General features: G+C 47.4%; 1 protein-coding gene across 1 annotated transcript in view; it reads left to right on the top strand.

The window, feature by feature from the left end:
- GRIK5 (glutamate ionotropic receptor kainate type subunit 5) overlaps nucleotides 1-21,483 on the top strand; it is a 95,692-nt gene that overhangs the window by 43,011 nt on the left and 31,198 nt on the right. Inside the window, exons 3-8 of the mRNA XM_083454885.1 lie at nucleotides 2,546-2,710; nucleotides 4,908-5,005; nucleotides 6,232-6,397; nucleotides 7,217-7,395; nucleotides 10,904-10,957; nucleotides 20,514-20,675. Of these exons, the coding sequence (XP_083311011.1) occupies nucleotides 2,546-2,710; nucleotides 4,908-5,005; nucleotides 6,232-6,397; nucleotides 7,217-7,395; nucleotides 10,904-10,957; nucleotides 20,514-20,675 (824 nt within the window). The remainder of the gene's footprint in view (nucleotides 1-2,545; nucleotides 2,711-4,907; nucleotides 5,006-6,231; nucleotides 6,398-7,216; nucleotides 7,396-10,903; nucleotides 10,958-20,513; nucleotides 20,676-21,483) is intronic.

Consider the following 21,483-nt stretch of genomic DNA (forward strand, 5'->3'; position numbering starts at 1 on the left):
GTCAGCTGGCAACCCTACTATGGTGGAGGCAGGGCTGAGATGCCATGGGGAGGTTGGCACAGAGTGCAGGCGGCATGCTCTGAAAGCTAAACTGGTCTGGGTCTGGTCAGCGCGTCACTGGGAGAGCTGAGGACCTTATGCACGCTGCCTTGAGCTCCACAGAGGGAACAGAACTGCAGGTTTGCAGAGCCAGAAGGGACCTTGGGGGTCATCTAGCTCAACCCCCCTGCAATGCAAGGAATCTCAGCTAAAAGCATCTATGACAAGTGAAACAAATGAAGAATAGGCAGGACATGCGAGGCCCCCATGGCAGCTTCCAACCAAACCAATTTAATGGCGCCTCCAAATCTGCCACTGAAAAGGTATCACTGGCAGTGTGCATTCTGGCAACCCTCTGAGGGCCACATGCTCAGTGGGTGGAGTGTGAGACTCTTAGTCTCAGGGCCATAGGTTTGAGCCTCACATCGGGCAAAAGATTCCTTCCAACTTGTAAAATTTTATGATATGATTCTGTGTCAGTGTCAGTGGGGCCAAGAATTAGAATAGGCAGAGCAAGGCATTAAATTGTAACCGTACAGTAAGTGAGCTTCTACACACGCCGCCATGCGTCTTTCTATCTACCCAGATAAGCGAGAGACATTATTAGAATTTAACAACGCATTCCAGCCAGGCAAAAATAAAAATTCAGGGTGTGAAATCGGGCCAGTGTGTGGCCTGAACCTATTTTCGAGGGCTGGATAGAGAGTCCTGTTTGGCCCCTGAGATTTCCCTACCCCTGTGTTGCAGGAAACACATATCATGTCCATGCAGTACTGTACAGTGGCTAGATGCAAAAATAGGGCAGGGCTTTTGCACCTTTAATAGTGGTGCAAACATGGGAAATTTCAGCAGGGGTAGCAGGTATGACACAACTAAAGGTACAGGAGCCCTGTTCCCTTTTGCATCTGGCTACCCTAAGTGCCATAATGGAGGCACCGTAGTAGCTACAGGTGCATCAGGATGCTGTCAAGGAAGTTGTGAAGGTGCTTGCCCTTCCTTCTTCCTTTGTAGTTGTAAGTACACTGCCTGCATTCCCAGAGCTTCCACTTAGCTGTCACGGTTAATGGTCATTGACAGAGCTCTCCCCCTTCATTACTGGAGTCCTGGCAAAACGTGTCATCTGCTGTCATTGCTCTCTGTGGAGCTAGTGACGTTGATTCTGGGGGAAAGGAATGCTTTGGGATAAGGAGTAGTTTCCTGGCGCTCTGTGCTCCTTAGGAAGGCTGGCGTAATTTAAAAAGACTTTGCGGTTTTAGTTGGCGGGCTTTAGGCAACCATTACGCCAAAGATATTGTTGGACTCCAAGGCCCATCAGCCCCTGCCGGTATGGCCCATGACTAGGGTTGATGGGAGCTGGGGTTCAGCAACATTTGGAAGTCCGCAAGAATTCCATTCCTGGTCAAAGCCCATCGCTCTAGCCCAGTGGTTCTCAAACTTTTCCTCTGTGCCACACTTTCAGAAGAATAATTCGCTTGCACCACACCAAATTTTTATCGATAATAAATACAAATGGAGGACCAAATATTGCATGGTGAGATTCAGAGTCAATACAAGGGCATTAAAGGAGGGCAGCTTGAAAAATCAGGTTCGAGCCAGGCATGCCTTTGACGTTGCAGGGGCTAATCCTTTGGGGCTACTGGAAAACTGCCCCACCAATCTCCTTCTGCACTCAGCAAGCCATTGCCTGCCATCTCACTTAAAACATGCCCAGTTGCCTGTTCTTCCACTGTAGTTTCAGATTTGCCCTTGTAGAATTGAGCAGGGAGGAAAAATGGGGACAAACCCAGAATCAGATGACTGCCTGTCTTTACCTCTGGCTGGAACGTTGTTTAGGGGTTTTTGTTTTTGTTATTGACATTATTATTATGTTTTGTATCCTTATTTTAGATCTTATGATTTATGTGGAAATTGTTCACTTTCGTTGTGTTGTTTATTTATTGTTTATGACTACTTTTGGTATGCTTGTAATTATGCGATTTTTTTTATATGTTGCAAGCGGCCTTGAGCATGGCTTTGACTCTGGAAAGGCGGCCTACAAATAGAATTATTGACTGGTTGGGTGGTTGGGTCCACCTCCCCTCGGCCTCCGTGTTTTTCAACCCTACCAGACCCAATGGGCATCAACCACTGTTGTTCCTCACTTTCTTGAGGATGAGATGAGAGATGGAAGCACTGGCAACAAGGATGATGGCTGAAATCTTACCATCCCTGGAATCTCCCTGAGCAGTGGTATTGAATCCTTGGTGCCATCCGGCACCCAGGTCGATAGTGTCTCCTTGGAGATGAGAAACTGACACCCTAAGCTCCTCCAATCCCATCAGGCCTGATGGGTGTGAAAGCTTCTCCCGGTCCCAATGGGCAGAAGCCATCCCTGTTTAGGGATCCCTGGGTGCTCATGAATGATGTTTGCAGAGGAGAGATTTTCTGCTGTGAACAGGCCGGGCCGCGGTGACTGACTTCTTGCTTTTCTTCCCCCCCTCCCCGCCTTGCTGTCCCCCATGACCAGCCGCCATTTTGGACGACCAGACAGTGTGTGGCCGGGGGGAGCGACTGGCCTTAGCCTTAGCACGCGAGCACATCAACAGCATCATCGAGGTGCCTGCCAAAGCCCGAGTCGAGGTGGAGATCTTCGAACTGCAGCGTGACAGCCAGTACGAGACCACCGACACCAGTAGGTTGTGTGTGTGTGTGTGTGTCCGTGTGTGACACTGGAGTGTGAAAGGATCTACAAAGCTCATGAGGGGCAGGGGAGGGGCTTACCTCACAAAGAATATTGTAGAATTGGGTTGGGAGAGGGTTCCAAAAATGGCAACCAAGATAATCAACAGGATGGAGAGACTCTCCCATGAGGAAAGATTGCGCGTTTGGGACTTTTTAGTTTCGAGAAAAGGCAAGTAAGAGGGGCCATGATACAGTCATACCTCATGTTACGTCTGCTTCATGTTACGTTTTTTCAGGTTGCGTCCTGCGGTGACCCGGAAGTACCGGAAAGGATTACTCCCGGGTTTTGCCGCTCGCGCATGCCTCAGAAGCACTAAATTGCGCTTCGTGCATGCGCACAAGAGCCAGATAGCACCGCGACCTGCGCAGATACAACACTTCGGGTTGCAGGCTTTTCATGTTGCAAACGGGCGTCCGGAACGGATCCCGTTTGCAAATAGAGGTACCGCTGTAGAAGTTTGTCCAGTTATGTATGGCATGGGGTAAGTGGATAGAGAAAAGTGTTTCTCCCTCCTTCATAACTCTCCCCTACTCTGGTTTCCAGTATTCAGAAGCATTACTGCCTCCCACTGTGGAGGAATAATAATAATAATAATAATAATAATAATAATAATAATAATATGATTTATTATTTATACCCTGCCCATCTGGCTGGGTTTCCCCAGCCACTCTGGGTGGCTCCCAACAGAATATTAAAAACCCGATAAAACATCAAACATTAAAAACTTCCCTGAACAAGGCTGCCTTCAGATGTCTTTTAAAAGTCAGGTATAGTGGACGCACGGGTTGTGAACGTGATCTGTGCAGGATGCATGTTTGCAACCCGCAGCGGCGCATCTGCACATGTGCAAAGCGTGATTTAGTGCTTCTGCGCATGTGCGACCGCCGAAACCCGGAAGTAACCCGTCCGGTTTTGGCGGCCCGCAACCCAAAAAGATGCAACCTGAAGCGTCTGTAACCTGAGGTATGACTGTAGTTATTTCTTTCCTTGGCATCTGATGGGAGGGCGTTCCACAGGGAGGGTGCCACTACCAAGAAGGCCCTCTGCCTGGAAGAGCATAGCCATCGTGTTTAGTAGCCATCAATAGCTTTCTGCTCCATGAACTTGTCTTTTAAAGCCACCTAAGTCAGTGGCCGTCACTTCCTCCTCTGGGAGAAAGTTCTATAGTTTAACTATGTGCTGTGCGAAGAAATACTCTCTTCAGTCTGGCCCATTCAGCTTCACTGGAGAGCCACGAGTTCTGGCGTTAGGATAAAAGGGAGAATAGCTTTTTCTAAGTCACATCCTCTACATCCCGGATCATTTTATAAACTTGCCCTGTGTCTCCTTTTCCTCCAAACTAGAAAATCCCAGATGCTGCCACATTTCACCATAGGGGAGGATAGATAGATGATAGATAGATAGATAGATCGATAGATAGATGATAGATAGATAGATAGATAGATAGATAGTTTATTACAGCCATAGGCCCATATTCAATACATCATACAGCAACACAGGTATAGCAAGATAAAATTAATAAATTATATTACGTTAAAATCAAGTACATCTCAGACCGTAGGTTTCTAAATTCCATTAAAATAAGAACAATATAGCGCTTAAAATATCAAATTATCAGTATAAATCAATATTATTTAGGCAAAATCAATAATCATAGAGTAATCCATTTTTCCTTTTATAGGCTAATACTGTTATCAGAAATCTGGCAACAGAAAGGGATAGGGGAGGATAGCTTTTGGTAGAAGATGAACTGCAGCCCAACAGAAACAGCGCTGTGTGTAGGTTGTGGGGGATGGGATGGGACAGCACCTTCTTCCATTCTCTGACCAGGTGGGAAGAGCTGCAGACTTTGAAAGGTGATGCAGATGGTTTGGTCAGAGGTCTGGGGCAGCAGGGTAGGTGGACAGAATTACAGCCAAGGCAACTTAATCACCCTCATGGCCATCTGTGAGAGCCAGCGGGTGGGGATGTTTGTATGCATGTGACCAGGAGGAAGCAAAAAGGCAATTTCCATGAGGTTAAGTGTGCAAAGCCATGTGGCTTTGCTCAGGTGGTCTGGGCAGAAGTGTGAGAACAAGCTGAAGAGTACAATAATAATAAATCTGTATAACCTCTTTCTCCTGTTCTCTTTGCCCCTGCACTACAGTGTGTCAGATCCTGCCCAAAGGCGTAGTTTCTGTCCTGGGCCCAGCCTCCAGTCCGGCTTCTGCTTCCATTGTTAGCCACATCTGCGGGGAGAAAGAGGTAATGTCACCTCCATCATCTTCATCACCTTCGTGAGCCATAAAGCAACCCTGTAAGGTTGGTCGCTATTATATTGCAGCTTCGGAGGCTGAAAGGCTGTGGCTTACCTACAGCCGCCTAGTAAACTTATGCCAAAGAAATGTTCCTGGTCCACAGCTCAGCTACCAATCACATATACTGTAATGATCAAGGGAAGTAATAGTGCCACTGTATTCTGCTCTGGTCAGACCTCACCTGGAGTACTGTGTCCAGTTCTGGGCACCACAGTTCAAGAAGGACACTGACAAACTGGAACGTGTCCAGAGGAGGGCAACCAAAATGGTCAAAGGCCTGGAAACGATGCCTTATGAGGAACGGCTAAGGGAGCTGGGCATGTTTAGCCTGGAGAAGAGGAGGTTAAGGGGGGATATGATAGCCATGTTCAAATATATAAAAGGATGTCACATAGAGGAGGGAGAAAGGTTGTTTTCTGCTGCTCCAGAGAAGCGGACACGGAGCAAAGGATCCAAACTGCAAGAAAGAAGATTCCACCTAAACATTAGGAGATACTCCCTGACAGTAAGAGCTGTTTGACAGTGGAATTTGCTGCCAAGGAGTGTGGTGGAGTCTCCTTCTTTGGAGGTCTTTAAGCAGAGGCTTGACAACCATATGTCAGGAGTGCTCTGATGGTGTTTCCTGCTTGGCAGAGGGTTGGACTCGATGGCCCTTGTGGTCTCTTCCAACTCGATGATTCTATGAATGACATTATTATTACTGTTAAAATCATTACCTGCCCTTCACCGACGGATCCCAAGGCAGGTTATAGCAAACGAATTAATTCAAATTAATTCAACCGTTCTGAATTAATGGTTGCCTAGGAAAGCCTGCTTAAAACTTTCAGGGTTCTTATTACAGACCCCATCCTTCTCTTCACCTCTGTCCTAACTCCTACTTGAAGCTCTGGCTGCTTTTTAAATTTTTCTCAACCTCTTTCTCCAGTCGGTGACAGAAAGGGGAGGAAATCTGGTTCGGTAGCCCACCCAGTATATAATAGACTTCCCCAAAGGCTTTGATTGCTTTAAGCAGTCTATGGAACTGTAATTAATTTGCTGCATGTAAGACTTGTCACAAGAGTTTTCTGTTCTGCAGAAGCTGATCTAGACGAGGACAGCCTCTGTGCTGACTTCTCGGCCACAGAGGAGGACATGGTGAGGCTTGTGTCAGCTCTGTTTCTTTCTCTGCCCTAGATCCCCCACGTGAAGGTGGGTCCTGAGGAGACCCCCAAGCTGCAGTACTTGCGCTTCGCCTCCGTCAGCCTCTACCCCAGCAACGAGGACGTCAGCCTGGCCGTATCCCGTATTCTCAAGTCCTTCAACTACCCCTCGGCTAGCCTCATCTGCGCCAAGGCTGAGTGTGAGAAAATGTGGCCGATCTCTTTGGTGGGGAACGGAGAGGGCGAAGTGGGAGGGGCTCATGGGGGCGGGGCCAGCGGGTGGCCAATAAGATTTCACAGAGATGTGAGCCATGGGGATGGAAGCCGTTCTCAAACATCACACCTATGGCTTTATTGGGGGTCTTTTTTAAAATAAGTGTTTTTAAATTAAAATACAGTGGTACCTCGGGTTACAAACTTAATTCGTTCCGGAGGTCCGTTCTTAACCCAAAACGGTTCTTAACCTGAGGCGCACTTTTGCTAATGGGGCCTCCCGCTGCCGGTTCGCCACCGGCGCGCGATTTCCGTTCTCATCCTGGGGCAAAGTTCTCAACCCGAGGTACTACTTCCGGGTTAGTGGAGTGTGTAACCCGAAGCGTTTGTAACCCAAAGCGTTTGTAACCTGAGGTACCACTGTACTTGTTTAGTGCCATGCCTAGTTTGGCCCCAGTGACTAGAGGTGAAGAAAACGGAGCTCCTTCACTTCCTTCAAAGCTGAATGCTGGCAGACTTGGTCAGGGATCCCACTGCATAGTTTTGGCACCACCACAGAGAAGACCCTGCTTGGATTACCTGAAGCCCTAGCCTCCTTCGAAATTAGTATGCAAAGCAGGGCTTCCTATACTACAGTTCTGGGCACAAGAATATATATATATAAAAGCAGAGGTGTTCAAATGCTTTTATGTCCTGATCGGATGGTTCCCGGGCCAAGTCCTAAGCTCTGAAGCCAGGCGGGTTGGGCTGGGCTCTGGCTTGGGCGAAATGTTGGCGCAACCCCTTGTTCCTTTCGCATCCACCAGGCCTGCTGCGATTGGAGGAGCTTGTGCGTCAGTTCCTCATCTCCAAGGAGACGCTGTCGATCCGGATGCTCGATGACACCAACGACCCGACGCCGCTGCTCAAGGAGATCCGGGACGACAAAATCTCCACCATCATCATCGACGCCAATGCTTCCATCTCTTATCTCATCCTCAAGAAGGTGAGAGGGAGTGGCAGGCATGGGTTTTAGGGTGCCCTGCGAGAGGTCAACATTGGATGACCCTCCTCAGCCCTCACGCTGCCTTGCCAGAGGTGGGTAAGGAGGCACCTGGCTTTGGAATAATAATAAATAATTTTATTATTTATACTCCACCCATTTGGCTGGGTTTCCCCAGGGTGCGAGGCACTGGCAGGGTCCTAGAGCCCTCCCATCTCCTTTCCAAAGCTGGGAAAGCACTAACTAGGCTTTGCAAAGGAGAAAGGGGGACTCTAGGACCCTACCAGAGCCTCACGCCTCCTTCCCAAAGTCAGAGCCTCGTTTACAGGGCTTTGAGATGGTGTCCCCTCGACTCATCACCCACTGTGTGCGCCCTGCTTGCAGAGCCCTAAATCCGCCCTCTGGGAACGGATGGGTTCTGCTGTGGGCACTGGTGGCTGGTGTCCCCTAGGACTGGCAAGGCGGAAAGCGGGAGGGCCAAGAAAAGGTGGAGCCAAGGACAGTAGTTTTGTCTTTCTCTCCTCCTCCTCCCTGTTGAGTTCTACAAGAGGCAAAACCGAGATGAAAGAGGAGGGATATGGCAGCCAGTGTCACCCCTTGGCAAGAAGGCAAGCAGGTGGGGGGCTGGCTGAGGTCCATGGGGCAGGGCCCCAGCCCTGTGGGGAAGCTCATGCCATTTTTGGTCCTAACTTGGTCACGGTGTGAAGAGCAGAGGCGCCATGTTCCAAAAAGCATTGAGGGGGCCTGACATTATTCCACGCCTGGCCCCTGTTCGATCTCAACAATGGGGGGGGGGGCTCTGCTGCCCCCCTTAAAAAACCAATTCAGGGGGCCCAAAGAGCCTTGGTTCCTGGGCACAGAGAGACCTTTAACTGTGTCCAGCTATTCTGCCTAGGGCTGCCATTTCCCCGGGATTTCAAAGGTGGAATTGAAGTCTGGGGGGAATTTCTGAAGGGCAGTGCTTTGTCCTGGATCTTAGAGAAGTAAATCGGAAAGTTGTGTTGTTTAGGCATTTTAGTAAAAGACAAAACAAAAAAAAACACTTGTTGGGGTCTTCCCAAACAAAAACTTTTGGGGTGTCCCGGTTTTTACTATTTGAAATATGACAACCCTAATTCTGTCATGGGGGCTGGAGGCGGGGGGAGCTCTTGGTCCTTGTGCTGCCAGGCCTTGATTCTGTCCTGGGGAAGAAAGCGCCACACTGATTGCAGTTAGCGGTGTGGGCTCTGGGGTTCGGGTGGCTGCCACGAAACCGGAAGGCAGCGGCAGGCCTCCACTCAGCATCCCACGGATCGCCTCAGATTCTGTCGGATTTTTGCAAGCGTTGCCTCTGAGTTGCTCGAGGGCTTTTGCAGATACTTGAAAAGAATCCTCGAAACGCCCCCGTCCCGATCAGTGCCCCCCCCTTTTCCCACCCAGCTTTGAAGAGCTGCTCGTGGGAAAACGGTTGCTGTGGGCAAAAGCCTGCCGCATGCAGGAGACCCTTGAGGTAAAGAGAAGCCCCTGTGGCAGGGTGGCTTTTTGCCTCGAAGTGTGGACGGTGGCGGTGGAAACGATTGAGTTTCTAAAATATTCCTGTAAAGCGGTTTGCAAAAGCCCGTGAGGGTTTGTGAAAACGCTTGCAAAAAATAAAATAAAGGCCTGTCGTTTGTAAGGTGAACCGGGGGATGGGGCGGCGGGATGTTCAGCCATCTTAGTTAGGATTTAAGCAACAGCAGATTTTGAAATAAGAACGCAAGGCAGCCACAGCCAAATTAAAATGGCAGAAGTGGAAACACAACTATTGCTGGGATCATATAAACTCCAGTTACATTGACAGGGAGTGGGGTGTTTAATGACAGGAAGGTTTAAACACAACAGAGCCCGTTTGCGTGGCAAGTCCCCTCCCCCATGTGAAATGAAGACACTGGACACATTATTTAAGGTTAATGGGCATAAAAAGGCCACAACTTTATTGATTACAGAATTGAAAGGTATTGGCCTTAGGCATTGGCTCCTATCGACTACCCGGCATGGAGACCGGGAAGGGTTATCCACAAGCCATGGGAGTCCTGTTGAAGTACGCCAACTAGGATCCCACGCGTGTCACCGCTGGGGGGCGTGCCGGAGGCCCTTACCTCCCTAGGTTTCGGACAAGGCAACGCCCCCCGGAGTCCTCTACCGGACTACCCTTTTCCTTGGGGGAAGGTGATGGCGCTTCCTTCCCCCCCATTCATTTGCATAACAGTTAACCCCTGCCAATGCCTAACCGCCAATACCGCGGACGTTGTGACGTTTGCTACGAGGTAGGCGAAAAAACCAAAAGGCTGGAAGTGCGCCAAATTGGAAAAATTCCTACCAGGCCCCTTGCGGCGACCAACCAGAGTCCATAGCAAGGTCATAGCTAGCTAAGCCTAAGGGTGGGTGGGATGGGAAAACCGCTCAGCTGGAAAGGGGAAAGAGGGCGGTCCCCGGGCATGCCTGGCCTTAAGTAGGCTAGGCCACGCCTCCCCTGCCCGCCGATTGGCGGGCTGGGTCTCGCGGGGGCAGAAGGCCAGCCCCCGCATGTGTGAGAGGGGGTAGCCCGCAACCCACTCTCCTCCCAAGCTCGGAAATGGCTTTCTTGTAGGGAAAAGATGCAGCACTGGTTAGAGCAAGCACGGGGAATGTTTGGCTCTTCAGAGGTTACTGGACTACAACTCCCACCATCCCTGGCCATCAGCCATGCTTGCTGGGGTTGATGGGATTTGTAGTTCAGCATTGGAGAAAGGGGATAGTTCTTTTAGTTGCAAGATAAAAGGAAGAGCTTCTTCTAGCAGAGCGTAGTTAAACTACAGAATGTTCTCTCAGAGGAGTCAGGCATGTCCGCCCACCTGGGTGTCTTTAAAAGGGGGTTGAAACGAGATTTTGCTTTAAACGAGATTTTGCTGCAAAATGAGATTCCGCTATATAGCATGACGAAATGAGATTTCGCTTAAATAGCATGACAAATGTTTGTGATTTTATTAGGACCCATAAGAACTGCTTAGAGGTTTTGACTGAAAAAGAAGAAGCAGTATACAAATTTTAATAAAATAACAGATTTTTTAAAATAAGATGCACATGCATTTTAAGAGGCAATTTTCCTTTTAAAAACAAATGTATGTTTTGAACTGATTTTATGTTTGCTTGAGTTTGGTTTTTTTTAGGTCAACTTGTTTTTGACTCCTATTGAAAAATCTGTGTCTGTTTTATGGTTTGTGTAAACCGGTTCACATTTTCTAATAATTACATTAATAAAAGAAAGGGGGTTAGAAAAATTCATGGGGGATAAGGCTCTGAGAAGCTATTAGCCATGATGGCTGAGATCTGCCTCCACGGTCAGAGGCAGCCATGCTTCTGAATACCAGTTGCTGGAAACAACAGGAGGGGCCTCATCCAGCGCTGCAGCGAAACCAGAGCTGGTGAATATTGAGGGTCCACCATTGGTGGGGGAGCTCAGAGACCTGGGGATCCTTCCTGGAAACTGATTCTCCTCCTTCTCCTTTTCTAGGCTTCAGAGCTTGGGATGACGACCGCGTTCTACAAGTACATCCTGACTACTATGGTTAGTACTGAGACCATGCTATGCAGGCAAAGGAGCCTCTTGTGTGTCTGTGTGTGTTTGTGCAGGTTCAAATCCCACCCTGGTTTGTGCACTGGAGAGGAGCAGTAGCTCGACAGCAGTTAAACGTGTGTTGTGACGCAGATCTCTCGCCCTGGAAGAGCGCCTTCCTGCTAGTTTAGAAAACGCAGAGCTGGAAAAGGACAGTGGAATGATAGCATAAACCAGTGTCACATCGGCTGAGATTCCTGCATTGCGTGGGGTTAGGCTAGATCAGGGGTCTGCAACCCGTGGCTCCAGAGCCGCATGTGGCTCTTTTACACCTTTACCACGGCTCCAGGGCGGATACTAGCGAGGGGAGGAGGCGCACTGTGCGCCCCGACACTCCCCACTGTGGCTGGCGCTGTACTTGCTGTGACGTCGCATGGGGGCGGTGCGTGCGTTAGTCACGCACCGTCCCGACGTCACCTTCCCGCCCGCTGTCAGATCGCAGCTCCGGAGATATATTTGTTTTAAATGTTGCAATGGTTTTGCGGCTCCCAGTTTTTTTTTCTTCGGAAATGGGTCCAAGTGGCTCTTTTTGTCTTAAAGCTTGCAGACCCCTGGGCTAGATGAACCTTGGGGGTCTCCCTTCCAACTCTAGAATTCTACAATTCTATACAGTATTTTCAGCCTGGGTGGTTTGTAGGGATGTCAGAGAGTTCTGCTGAAAAGGATAATGGGGTGGAAATTGCCAATATTCTCTCACCCATTCCATGTCCGGAACAGAAATCAGTCCAAGGAATATGGTAGAACTCTGCTTCCAGTACCCATTCCACATAGAGCTCATTCAGACTTCTGCTTGTCTTGCCTGTTCTCACCTCCCAACCCCTGTTTTTTACCGCTGAATTGGAGCAACTGTGAATCAGGTTTTGTGCAGATGGACATTTGCTCACGTTCAGTGCTGAAGAGCAGGTTTTCAGGGGCAAACTACAAACCGCTCGGACCCATGCTTTCTAACTGGCCAATGGGATCAAAAGCCATTGAGAGATCAAATAAAAACAGTAGGTTCACATTTTCCCCCGTTCCTTCTCCCAATAAAAGTTGTCATCCATCAGGGAGACCAAAGCTGGTTCATTCCTATAAACAGGTCTAAACCCAGATCGAAATGGGTTAAGATAATTTGTTTCATCCAAGAGTGCTTGCGATCGTCATGCCCCAACCCTCTCGGCCACCTTTCCTGTTTCACCTCTGCAAAATGCTTGCAGGCACCCTCTTGTCCGGTCAGTGCTTGCAGAGAGCCCCTCTCTCCTCCCCATAAAACCCAGACCTGTCTGATATAAAATACAGGAGAGCAGGGGCAGAGCTATAGATGTGATGCTGCCAAAAACGTTATGGTCGTGGGTTTATTTTAATTATCGCTTTTTGGCTCAAAGGCTCCCCAAGCAGCAACTATAAAATACAATGCAAAGTAAATATACAATCACAGTGCAATAAATCAATCAAAGCAAGACAAAACAGCGAAATTACAACGTACCTGTAAATCACGCTAGCTATGCATTAGGAACGCACCAATTAACCCTCCTGTAAGAAACGGGGGGAGATCTATCAAGTTACCTCTATCTCCCACCTAGAGTGCACAAATCTTCCTGTGCCCAGTTTCCTCTTTTCATTTCAGAAATTGAACATTTTTGGGGGGTTTTGGGGAAGAGAAGGGGGTAATTGGATCTGAGGGCAGCTTTTCCCCAGCTGCAAATCTGTGTTGGGGCTGCAGCTTGCATCTTGTTCCTCCCTCAATTGACCCCTGCTTCAGAAAAGGGAGTCCTTGTCCCCTGCTGTAGCGAAACATTGGATCTGGTTCAGCAATTGTTTTAGCATTGACGAAGGGTGACCCTGCCATAGAAATTCAGCTGGAGGGTACGTTGGTGTTTTTTTTTATATTCTGCTTCTCATAGTGAAGGGATGCTCAGTCTCAGTTTTTTGGTTTTTTGTCCCTTTTTCGTTGGAAGGTGAAAAGATTGGAGATTTAGAGCGGGGCAGTACAATGATCCAGACAGAATCATTTTGCAAGCCAGCTTCTGTAAACCACTTTGCCAAATGTAAATCTGGGGCTGGGTACGCACCACACACTTAAACCACAGGAATTCACCTCCTAAAGAATCTTGGGAAATGTTGTTCATTAAGGGTGCTGGAAGTGGTAGTTCTGTGGGGGAGGAACTGCAGTTCCCAAGATTCTTTGCGGTGAGTCCTGTGCTCTCAACAAGTCCAGCTCTGTTGCCCCTCTTGTGTTGGAATGTACCGTAGATTCTGGCGTATTAGGCAACTGGGCGTATAAGATGACCCCAAACTTTTGCTGTTCAATTTTAGAGTTTTAGAGTTATAGAGTTTGAGCACCGCCAGGGGCAGAGCGCTCACCTCTCCACTGCCTCTGCCGTTGCAGCAGCAGCCCGAGGTGAGGCGTTTGGCGGGCAGGCAGGTGAGCGCCACGCTTGGAAGAACTTTCCACGTCCCCTTCTGTGGGGAGGGAGGAGAAGCAACGGCAGAAGGGGCGCCTCTGCTCCCCCTCTCCCCCTCCTCCTTCCCAACGCGTATACCCTGCGTATAAGACGACCCCCGACTTTGGGGGTGATTTTCGAGGGATAAAAAGTCATCTTGTACTCCGGAACATACGGTAGGCTGCAAGCTCATCAGGGCAAGAACCTACCCCTTCGTGCTTTGTAGAGGTGCAGCCGCACTGCTGCGTTAAATGCATGATGACAATAAGAATCAGCATGAAACATAAAGTGCCAATTAACCTGAAAACAGCAGAAATGAAACAGCTACAGCCAGAAGCAGTAAAAAAAATGACAATCAATCCTGCTATCTCTTGGAAAAGTCTCAGGAAAACAAAACCACGTGGCATGTTCGAAAGCTGGAGTCGCCCCTGCATTTCTGAGAGGTGGGTGGAGCCTTGTCCCCTCCTGCCTTCCACCTGACCTTCAAAGATGGGGGCACAGATGTGCTTAGGGTTGCTTGTACTACAAGAAGAAAGAGGAGGGAAAGGTCAAGATTTTTCACTGAGGTAATGCCAGTTATCTGCCTAACCCACTTCTTCTTCTTCATCATCATCATCGACTTTTATTGCGCTAGCCATAGGCCATGGCATCATTCAGGAAAATAACAAAAGGAAAAACAGCAATAACCATAAAAATCATCAGGCACCACACATACAATATAAACCACAGTCACAGCTACTAAGATTGTTTGTTGCATAAAATAGAATAGCAGAAGATTCTCTAGTAGAATGTGCCAAATTAAATATCCGGATCTCCTTTGCAGTTGACTGCTATTCTGTCTAGTTCTTTCCTCCTGATCTTCTTAGCTACCAACGCACAGAGTGCTACTTTATAACTTACAGTCATACCTCGGGTTAAAGTAGCTTCGGGATGAGTATTTTCAGGTTGCGCGCTGCAGCGACCTGGAAGTAACGGAGCACAGACACGGGTTGCGTTCGCTTCAGGATGCCACCCGCAGACGCAGGTTGCGTTCACTTCAGGATGCGAACGGGGCTCCGGAACGGATCCCGTTCGCATCCAGAGGTACCACTGTACAAAGTCACCAGTATCGCTCAGCAGCCATTTCACCCTTTCCACCCTATTCAAGTGAGTTCCATTCAGAAACAGGGGTTTTATGAATCGGTCTCTTGGGTCTATATATAACAGACACTGCAATAAATAGTGGCACAGGTCCTCCACACAGGGTTGCCCACACAGACAAAGTCTCTCTTCATAAGGTACTTTGCCGTAGCGTCCGGCCTAACCTACTTGAATTTTGCAAAAAGCACAACTTCTGCAAAAGTGCACCTCTTTCCTTAGATGCCATCACTCTGCTCTTAAAGGGGAGATTCAAACAGGTGTGTAGAGCACTGAGCCCCTCACTCCATGACTGCTTAAAATCCTTGCCCAGTGGCTCTCTTCTTCTCAGCTCCTGAGATTTTGGTAGTGGTCGCCCTCATTCTTTAAAACCTATCTTTACAGCGTTGAGGACTAGAAACCTGCTTTTTTAAACAAACAAACAGAAAATGAAAGCTGAGCTACTCAGGGCACACAATTTTGATCCTGAACCTGGAAGGTCTAGACTTGGGCCACATGCAACCTTGGCTACATCTTATGAAATAAATAAAAGCTTAATAAAATAAATTCCCTTGTGTAGGGCCAACCCATAGGACCTGATCAGCAATATGGAACAGTAATTTACCCCTCCTATGGGTTGGATAAACCACCTAGCTTTGCAGAGCAGGAATGCATGGAATTGCAAGAGCTGGGAAGTTCTCCTACTTTGGGGCAAACCATAGAAATGCAATACCGTTCTTCGTATTGCTTTCTTCTGGGGAACTGAACCCAGCTCATTTTAACCTGTGCCTACTTCTCCCTACCTGCCCGTAGTATGACGGACAGCTGTCCTTTTGCCAGCTGTTGTGATGGTGGTTTAGCTGGAATCGCCCCACCTGGTGGTGGCTCAGAGCCGCTGCCGGGAAGAACGCTGATTAACTTGTTCACCTATTCCGGGCCTGACCGGGGCTGACCCTGCTTTTGCTGTATCAGACTTGACGGGATCCCAGCCGGAGGCATACGGCTCGCCAGATGTTCCCAACGTAACTCAGCCGTGCTCGGTGTGAGCAACTGGCTGAGTCTGCTGCTCCCCTGCAGACAGCGCTGCCATTACGGATCTTGGCTGTCATGAGCTCTGCTGAAGGAGCATCGCTGGAACGTTTGCTGAGAAACCGAACGATGGACCTTCACCAGCTCCCCTTGCCCTGAATCGACAGCAATCTGCCAGCAGATTTTAGGAAATGAGCAATTCTGCCCAAGCGTTAATGTCCCAAAAGTGAGATCCTTCTCTCCCCGTACAATAACTCCACCGATTTTTTTATTCAAAAAGGTGTATTCCAATTTCTCTTGAAGGGAAGTGGGAAATTGTAAGGAGTAGAGGCACTCTGTACACTTTTCCTTTTTCTGCGCTGAATATTCGGCTGTGAATTTTTGGGTGTGTGTGTGTGTAAAAGGGTTTTTTCCAGGAACTTGATACTGTATGTACTCTCCCCAAAATTCCACTGTACCTTATTTTTGCAGGCTTATTATCACATTTGCAAACAGTTCAGGACACGGGAGAAAAATACACATAGATGTTTCACCTACCGACCCCAGAATTTCTTAAACAATGAATTTCTATGAAGGTTCACAACAAGACACGGTTTTAGGTTATACTGATGGCCTTAAGTGCTGCAGTTCCAAAACTACAGTGGTACCTCGGTTTAAGTACTTAATTCGTTCCAGAGGTCCGTTCTTAACCTGAAACTGTTCTTAACCTGAAGCACCACTTTAGCTAATGGGGCCTCCTGCTGCTGCCCCACCGCCGGAGCACGATTTCTGTTCTCATCCTGAAGCAAAGTTCTTAACCTGAAGCACTATTTCTGGGTTAGCGGAGTCTGTAACCTGAAGCGTATGTAACCTGAAGCGTATGTAACCCGAGGTACCACTGTATTTTCATTCTGTGTTTGCCTTGTCACGCTACCAAGAAATATTAGCAGTGCATACTTATAACCAAATGGCATCCTCTTAAAAAATCTTCCTTTGCACTTCTGGAAATAGGAGCAAAGCAGATGAAATATCTGATCTGGTTGGCAAAAACTGGTTAGAAAACACAGATCTAAAAGGTGAAGAACACAGGGTGAAAAGGACAAGCTGAGAGGTTAGCTATATCTAGCTAAACAGGAGAATGAATATGTCATGTTTCTTTCTTTTTTTCAATATTTCTATGAGATCACAGGCAACAATATCCAGCATCACTGGGCAGCAAGAATTTGCAAAGTTAATTTTAAACTAAGTGCAATTTTGCATTAAGCTGAGCAGACACTCCTGGGATAACTATCAATCTCTTTCCCTCTTAATAGTCATTAAACTGATTCATTAAAAAACATCCGCAGCATTAGTAATATTTATATCAGAACATTAAAATATCCCAAGCGTATTTATCCATAGTCATAGACGCACACTAGTTTGTAACAAGCCCACCGACAGCTCACAAATACAAGAACAGTGACAGAAGAAAAAGAAAACCAGAGTTATTTTAACATATAGCAGCATAACTCTGTCTCAGAAGCAAGTCCCGTCGAATTATGTGGGGCTTCCTCCCAGCAGAGTGGATATAGGATTTGAACGAACAGCAGCATTCCAAAGGAAAAAAAGGAGAGGGAAAAATGCCTCCATACAAATTATTCTTTTGAGCAAAGCAAACAACAAACGTGGTTGCACAAAAATCAGGAAGCGTAGCGTTCCAGAACATTATGAATACCGTCCATTGTCTTTACAAAGTTATTAGCGTTATACATTCCATTTTCCGCGGCATCTATGTGATAAGCACGTTTCACTGCTGTGGCGGCATCCCAAATTCGAAAAGTAAATAAATAAATAAAACCAGGAAAGGAGAGAGAGAGAGAGAGACTCTCCCCACCCTATAAATGTATTTTAGCAGCTGTGAGCAGATTAATGACCATTTCTACCTCATTATCTACACATCAAGATCATTCCGAATCCTTTAACGGAATCCTCAAAGCGCCATCTGTGAATTCATACCCCGTGGCTTGTTCAAACTACAATAACATGGAGAGCATCAATAGATTTTAATTTTCTCACACATTCCCAAAACATATGCAAATAGACACCGTGCAGCTTTGCCTGCACTGGTAACTTTGATTAGTGATCGACCGTAAACCAATTGAATTTTATTGTGTTTGTGTGTGTATGTGAAGTAACATGGGTGTATTTTGGTTTGAAAGTGTTTTATTGAGTCATAGAACCGCAGAGTTCAAAGGGACCCCTAAGAGTCATCTAGCCCAACCCCCTTATTGCAAGAATTTCAACTAGATCATATTTTCATTGCAACCATGTTCCACACAACCCCACTGATGGAGGAAGGGGGCTGCGGTGGGTGCGGTCTGCCCCAGGTGTCATCCCTGAGGGGGGTGACATTGCCGTGGGCGGCGCCCCCCTGGGCCGCTCGCAACGCCCCCTGGGCCGCTAGCCCCACTCCTGGGTGCACAGCATGTTCACCGCTCTGGGTGCCAGAGCAGTTAGCTCCACTCTGCACATCCCTGAGCACTCTTGATGAAGGACAGTGGCTCTGAGCACATGCTTCTCGTGCAGAAGGTCCCAGGTTGAGAGCCAGTGTGGGGTAGTGGTTAAGAGCAGTAGTCTCGTAATCTGGAGAACCGGGTTCGCGTCTCCGCTCCCCCACATGCACCTGCTGGGTGACCTTGGGCTAGTCACACTTCTTTGAAGTCTCTCAGCCCCACTCACCTCACAGAGTGTTTGTTGTTGGGGCGGAAGGGAAAGGAGAATGTTAGCCGCTTTGAGACTCCTTAAAGGGAGTGAAAGGCGGGATATCAAATCCAAACTCCTCCTCCTCTTCTTCTTCTTCTTCTTCTTCTTCTTCTTCTTCTTCTTCAGGTTAAATCCTGGTGTCACTGGGTGGGGGTAGGAGAGAGACCCCCCCTACTTGGAATTAAAGAGTCACTGCCAGTGACTGTAATAATAATAATAATAATAATAATAATAATAATAATTTATTTATACCCCACCCATCTGGCTAGGTTTCCCCAGCCACTCTGGGCAGCTTCCAACAGAATATTAAAATACAATAGCCTATTAAACATTAAAAGCTTCCCTAAACAGGACTGCCTTCAAATGTCTTCTAAAAGTCAGATAGTTGTTTATTTCTTTGACATCTTGTGGGAGGGCGTTCCACAGGGCGGGCGCCACTACCGAGAAGGCCCTCTGCCTGGTTCCCTGTAACTTCGCTTCTTGCAGAACCTAGCTGAACTGGCATGAGAGAGAGATGGAAAAAAATGGGACACACACACGCACACAAATGTAATGCATAAACTGCAAAGCAATGTTTTCATGAAATATAGCACCAATTAAAATGAACAAGATGAATTTCTCTTTGTATCCAGAGCAAAATGATATTAATAATAATTTCCGAACAGGAATAGTATAAATAAACCTGATGTTTAAAAACCGAATGCATATGGCTCATAAAGTATCGCAGAGCACACAAAAAACGTCAGTAAAACCGAGCCGTTAAAATAACAAGCTGCAACCAAAACCAAATGTGTTTCGGCTCTTGATTTCCCTCGGTGGCCTCATTAAAGCTACTTGGCAGCAATAATAATAATAATAATAATAGTAACTCAGTAGATTATAAACAAGAGGTTAGATGAGCAAATCACAAAAGAGCATCGTCTGCAAATATAGTAATTCAGAATATTATAACCTGATTAAAGTAATTTTAAAATCCAATAAAAATGGTGTGAGGAAGACCATTGTTGCTGTTCCTGTCTCTTGATCAGGAAGAAGGTTTCTCCAAGGTGAGGTTAGTCCATTGCACTCCAGGTGTGCTGAAACCCTGCCTCCTGCAATTTCCCCAAACACAGGACACTTGACTGCATGCCGTACTTTCCTGTGCATAAGACCAGGGTTTTTTTATTTTAAAAAAATGTTAGAAATTGGGGTTCATCTTACATAGGGGAGACGTAGGATTGGTTGCTGCCATGAGCTGGAGATTGTCAGCGGCTATTTGGCGTGTTATTGGTGGCTGTGGCAATGGCTGGTGTTGATTTGCTGTCGCTGTCGCAATTGTGTGGGCGATTGGTGGCTTCTGCCGGCGAGGGGACAGACCAAAGAGAGCCAGTGTGGTGTAGTGGTTAAGAGTGGCGGACTCGTAATCTGGTGAACCGGGTTCGATTCCCTGCTCCTCCACATGCAGCTGCTGAGTGACCTTGGGCTAGTCACACTTCTTTGAAGTCTCTCAGCCCCACTCACCTCACAGAGTGTTTGTTGTGGGGGAGGAAGGGAAAGGAGATTGTTAGCCGCTTTGAGACTCCTTAGGGTAGTGATAAAGTGGGATATCAAATCCAAACTCTTCTTCTTTTGGGACATATGTGAGTGGCAGCGTAGGTTAGACGGGTGAGCGATTTCTGGCAGTCCCCCCTAAAAAATGCTGAACAAGTACAGGCCACCCCAAAAAGCTCAACAACTCTGGGCAATCTCCCCCCACTTTCCTAATTTGGTAAAGGTAAAGATAAAGGGACCCCTAACCATTAGGTCCAGTCGTGGCCGACTCTGGGGTTGCGGCGCTCATCTCACTTTATTTGCCAAGGGAGCCAGCGTACAGCTTCTGGGTCATGTGGTCAGCATGACTGAGTTGCTTCTGGCGAAGCAGAGCAGCGCACGGAAATGCCGTTTACCTTCCCACCGGAGTGGTACCTATTTATCTACTTGCACTTTGACGTGCTTTCGAACTGCTAGGTTGGCAGGAGCAGGGACCGAGCAATGGGAGCTCACCCTGTCGCGGGGATTCGAACGGCCAACCTTCTGATCGGCAAGCCCTAGGCTCTGTGGTTTAACCCACAGCGCCAATTTGGAGTCCCCCAAAATAGGGGGCGTCTTATACATGGAAACATATGGTAATTTTTGAAACTCTGCTGCTCACCTTCTCCCCTCCTTCTGCTTCTCTTCGCCTCCTGACTTGTTCCTCACAGGATTTCCCAATCTTGCACCTGGATGAGATTGTGGATGAGCACTCCAACATCCTGGGCTTCTCCATGTTTAACACCAGCCATCCTTTCTACATGGAGTTTGTCCGCAGCCTCAACATGTCGTGGCGGGAGAACTGTGAGCTCAGCCCTTACCCGGGACCTGCGGTAAGTCTGGCAATTCAGAGTACAAGGGTAATGTCGTGCCTAGGAGAAATCCTACCAAATTCTGTGAAGCGACTCTATTAGAATGACCGGCCGCTAGGGGTGGAAGAACATGTCAATTTCATTTCTTCTGGCTTCTCGTTTTCCCAATCTTAAATTGGGTTCTCCACGTTTCTGCAGCTAATTTGTGACGTATTTATATATTTAGATCCTCAACGAAAATTCTTCAGAGCGTTGGTGTAAATTTCTCCTACTGCAATACACATTTGTGTATGCCGTTTTGACTCCTGTACACATTTTTTTGCAAGCAATTTCTCCTGATATGATGCATTTCTGCATGTTATTTTCATGGATATGTTCATTTTTTTAAGGCTCACTTTTACCAAACCTATGCATTTTTTAAAATAATTGTCCGTCTGTTGGGCACAAAATTCAAATCAGTGCTAATTTCAAAGGATGGCTGTGTTTCGGTTCTCGTGTTGTTTCAGATTTGATAGATTCAGCTTTAAATGTGGACTGAATCGAATTTCTCCCCAATGAAATTAGATTTAGTTTGCATTTAGAGATTTAGTTTGCATTTTCACAGGCTTTTCCCCTAAGGTGAACTAAGGAGAAGAGTTTGGGTATGCCTCCTCTGACGAAACTTCTGAGTGATTTCTAGGAAAGCGAAAATAATTTCAATTAAGGTTTATTAGGTTTCTCTGTGGGGGTTTTGCCCGTCCCTAATGCAGAATGTTAAATTCTGATGTTAAGATACATGGCTGTCCGTTTGAGAAACACATTAATTCCAGCCTTGCTCAGTAACTATGAC

This window comes from Podarcis tiliguerta, assembly GCF_965153285.1.
Source record: "Podarcis tiliguerta genome assembly, chromosome: 8".
In the NCBI taxonomy this organism is placed as follows: domain Eukaryota; kingdom Metazoa; phylum Chordata; class Lepidosauria; order Squamata; family Lacertidae; genus Podarcis; species Podarcis tiliguerta.